The following is a 4,369-nucleotide window of genomic DNA, read 5'->3' on the forward strand; positions in this document are numbered from 1 at the left end:
AGAATAGGGGTGAAAGGCGCAAAAATAGCAATACTAGGCCCAATCAAAATCAAGAAAATGCGGGAGCTATTAACGTAAACAGCGCGGTGCAAGAGGGTCAAGGTAAAGCGAAGCAAATTTTGTTACAAACAGTTCAAGCGGTGGCGTTAGGCGCAAATGGTAAAGAAGTAAAGGTCCATTGTTTTTTCGACGGCGGTAGTCATCGCTGTTTCATAAATAATAAACTTTCCAGGGAGCTAGTGTTAGAGAAAATTTCCGAGGAAAACCTAGATGTATTGAAATTTGAGAGTAATGAGCTGACCAAAATGGTCAGAAATAGGGTTAAGGTGATTTTAAAACATGTGCAGACCGAAGAATTAGTTGAAATTGAGGCCCTAGAAACTCCTGGTATTAGCGGGGGAGTGTTTTCCGTCCCAAGAGAAAGTATTGCGCGAAACATGGAACAGTGGGGATATCCGTTAAGTGATAGAGAAAGGGGGGGGGCGAAGAAGTTCCCTTAGACATTTTAATAGGTGCGGATTATTTTTGGACTGTCAGATAGTTTAGTCGTAATTAACACTAAACTGGGGTGGACCTTACATGGGACAACCAGCGAAAAAGGAGCAGCTCTCACTGTAGGGGTTAACGCAGTAAATGTAATGCGCGTAAGCGTTAGTGCTAGGCAGCCAAATGAGGATGACCTTTTGTCTGATCAGGTGCAATCGTTCTGGGATTTAGACCATATCGGGATTAGAGACCCACCAGAAGCAACCAAATTAAGTGCATAAAATACCTTAATGAAGGATTTTCAAGAATCAATTCAGTGCAAAAATGGACGGTATGAGGTTGCAATTCCGCGGAACGAAAAAGTTAAGCATTTGGGCGATAATTATGAAGTTGCTCAGAGGCGTACCCTTAATTTGTTAGAAAAATTGAGAAAAAATGAGGAACAATTGAAGGCTTACGATGCCATTATTCTAGAGCAAATAGCGTCAGGAATAGTAGAGCGAATACCAGAAAACCATGTAATTGAAGAGCCACTATATTATATGCCCCACAGGGGAGAGAGCTTAACCACAAAGTTAATGATTGTAAATGACGGATCGTCACACGCTAAAAATGTGCCGTCTCTAAATGAGTGCATGGATTCTGGTCCAAACTTGATTCCCGAGCTATTCCAGGTTTTATTGAGATTTAGAGAAAACCCTGTAGCGGTGACGGGGGATATTGAAAAAGCTTATCACCAAATAGGAATCATTGAGAAAGATAGAGATGCTTTTAGATTTTTGTGGATAAAGGGGTTGGAAAGCCCTGACAATAAGTCAATAATAGAATTAAGATTCACTAGAGCACCCTTTGGAGGAAAGGCTAGCATGTTTTTGTTAGCGGGCACGGTTAAAACTCATGCGCAGAAATTTTCTAAGGAATATCCACGTGCTAGTTTAGCTATATTGCGCGACCTCTATGTAGATGATTTTGTGTCAGGAGGGAATGACGTAGGGGAAGTTGACAAATTGATAACAGACACCAGAAATCTAATGGCGGAAGCGGGCATGAACATGAGAAAGTGGCATAGCAACTCAAAAGAAATAAGAGCAAGGTATGGAAGCGAAACAGCGGTAGTGACAGAAAATCATAAACTACCTAATCCAAGAAACGTAAAAGTTTTGGGCTTAACTTGGGATGAAGTGCGAGATCTTTTAACTTTTGATGTAGAATCATTACTGGAATTTATGTTGGGCAAACAGTGCACTAAAATATGGGTTTTAAGGGCCGTTGCGCGAATTTTTGATCCTTTGGGAATAATAAGCCCTTTCACAATGAGAGCCAAAATGCTTTTGCAAGAGCTTTGGGAAGCTAAAATTAATTGGGATTCCGAATTAGAGCCCCGGTTTTCTGAAAAGTTTAATCAATGGTGCGATGAATTAAGAAATTTGCTTGAGATTGTAGTCCCAAGGTTTTATTTTGGGGGTTGTGCGGGAGAATCGCTTTGGTCCCATTGAACCGAATTCCCATTCGACAGAAGGGGTTTTTTTTGGGGGGTCCCATTCGACCGAACGTAGCCAAAGGTGCGATTTTATTATAGTCCCATTGGACCGAAATTCTATTGAACTGAAAGAAGACATACTGTTTGGTTTTGCATTAAATTTTTTTTTAATTTCACAACTTATTATTGTTAAAATAAATGTGATTTGAAAATGTATTACTGCACTTATTTTAACTACGTTTTAATTACGGCGAACCTCACCTACCCTAGCCTAACCTAACCTAACCTAACCTAACCAAATGTAACCTAACCTAACCTAACCTAACCCAACCCAACCTTGTTTGGAGGTAAAAAGATTATTTATATGAGTATTAAAAGCCCGCCTCTTCCCACGAACAATTTATTAGCAATAATAGCAATATTTTGGAAAAGATGTCAGATAATTGGAGAATATTTTGGAAAAGGTGGCAGCTAATTAATAGGAGAATATTTTGGAAAAGGTGGCAGCTAATTAATAGGAAAATCTTTTGGAAAAGGTGGCAGCTAATTAATAGGAGAATATTTTAGAAAAGGTGGTAGCTAATTAAAAGGAGAATATTTTGGAAAATGTGGCAGCTAATTAGTAGGAGAATGTTTTGGAAAAGGTTGCAGCTAATTAATAGGAGAATATTTTGAAAAAGGTGGCAGCTAATTAATAGGAAAATCTTTTGGAAAAGGTGGCTTCTAATTAATAGGAGAATGCTTTGGAAAAGGTGGAAGCTATTTAAAGGGACAATATTTTGGAAAAGGTGGTAGCTATTTAAAGGGAGAATATTTTGGAAAAGGTGGTAGCTAATAAAAAGGAGCATATTTTGGAAAAGGTGTCAACGAATTATTGGAACCAAACCAAACCAAACCTAAACTAACCTAAGCTAACCTAAGCTAACCTAACCTAACCCAACCTAACCTAACGTAACCTATGCTAACCTAACCTAACCTATGCTAACCTAACCTATGCTAACCTAGCCTAACCTAACCTAACCGAACCTAACCTAACCTAACCCACCCGAAACCAAAATATTATAATTTTAATTTAAAATTTAAAGACATTGATGGAACTACCATTAAGACTGTACTTCATTTTAAGCACAATTTGTTTATTAATTCTATATATCTCTTGCCTTGAAAGGAATGAAAGAGAGCGTTTTAATTAGTATCACGAACCATTTACTTTTAATATTATTAACATACCTTTCGGAGATTCGAACCAACAACCTATCGCTTCGCAGTCCAACATCGTATCCACTACACCACCGAATCGCTGACGGCTACAGTGTTTCAAGTTATATTCATGTATTTTTTAGGGGCATATTCGGACGATTGGGATTTCGGTCCATCGGGAATATAGCCATTGGGCTGGAAATCTAAAATCATTGCGGGATATTGGGTCGAATGGGATTTCGGTCCATTGGGAATTCGGTTGAAAGGAACGATACCGGAGAATCACCCATCTCTATAGAGTTGCATGGATTCGTAGATGCTAGCGTATCTGCGTATGCCTCAGTCCTTTATCTAAAAAGTGTATTTGCAAACGGATTTGTTAACTCAGTGTTGGTGTCGTCAAAAGCCAAAATCGCCCCATTAAAAAATGAGCTAAAAAAACCAGTATTAAAAATTCCAAGGTTAGAATTGATGGCTGCCGTAATTGGAGCCAGATTGGTGAACAGCGTGGTAGCAGCCTTAAGTACCAAAATAAACGAAGTGCAAATGTGGGCTGACTCTACCATAACACTGTACTGGATCCGAAGGGATGCCAACCGATGGAAGCCTTTCGTACAGAATCGCGTGTGAGAAATACAAGAGCGTACAGACCCCCATGTCGTGGAGCCAGGTAGCGGGTAAAGAAATTCCGGCGGATTAAGCTACGCGCGGAAAGTCCTTAAAGGACATAGATAAAAGCGATTTGTGGCTACATGGACCTCCATGGTTAAAACAAGTGAATCCTTCCGTAGAGGAATTTGAGCAAGGGGAATTAATACCCAGTGAAATCTCGTGCGAGCTTCGAGCTAATAGTCTACCAATAACCGTAAGCGTAAACACAGTACAAGAAGCGCGTGAGCCTCTTTTCGAGCTTAATAAATACAACCACATTCAGAAAATCTGGAGAATAACCGCGTGGAATGAACGTTTCGCGAACAACGCAAGAGCAAAAGACAACAAAGCAAAAGGGTCCTTAACTACTGCGGAAATAGCATCGGCTGAAGAATACTGGACTAAGAGCGTGAAATTAGAAAATTATCCAGAAGAAATTATGAGCTTAAAAAACGGGTCAGGAGTGCCAAAAGCTTCAACCCTGCTATCTTTGGATCAAAAACTAGACAGTCATTGCTTGCTATGCGTGGGCGGACGTCTAGGCGCTTGCCA

At 39.8% G+C, this 4,369-nt stretch overlaps 1 protein-coding gene across 1 annotated transcript; it reads left to right on the forward strand.

The window, feature by feature from the left end:
• Positions 1 to 776: 776 nt before the first annotated feature.
• On the forward strand, positions 777 to 1,982 carry LOC149655817 (uncharacterized). Its single transcript, XM_089845042.1, has one exon. It carries the CDS (start codon positions 777 to 779, stop codon positions 1,980 to 1,982), a length of 1,206 nt encoding a protein of 401 aa, XP_089701168.1.
• Positions 1,983 to 4,369: the final 2,387 nt, after the last annotated feature.

This window comes from Phalangium opilio, unplaced genomic scaffold, assembly GCF_054372755.1.
Source record: "Phalangium opilio isolate 3A_F unplaced genomic scaffold, DU_Popi_V2 ptg000078l_1, whole genome shotgun sequence".
Classification (NCBI taxonomy): Eukaryota; Metazoa; Arthropoda; class Arachnida; order Opiliones; family Phalangiidae; genus Phalangium; species Phalangium opilio.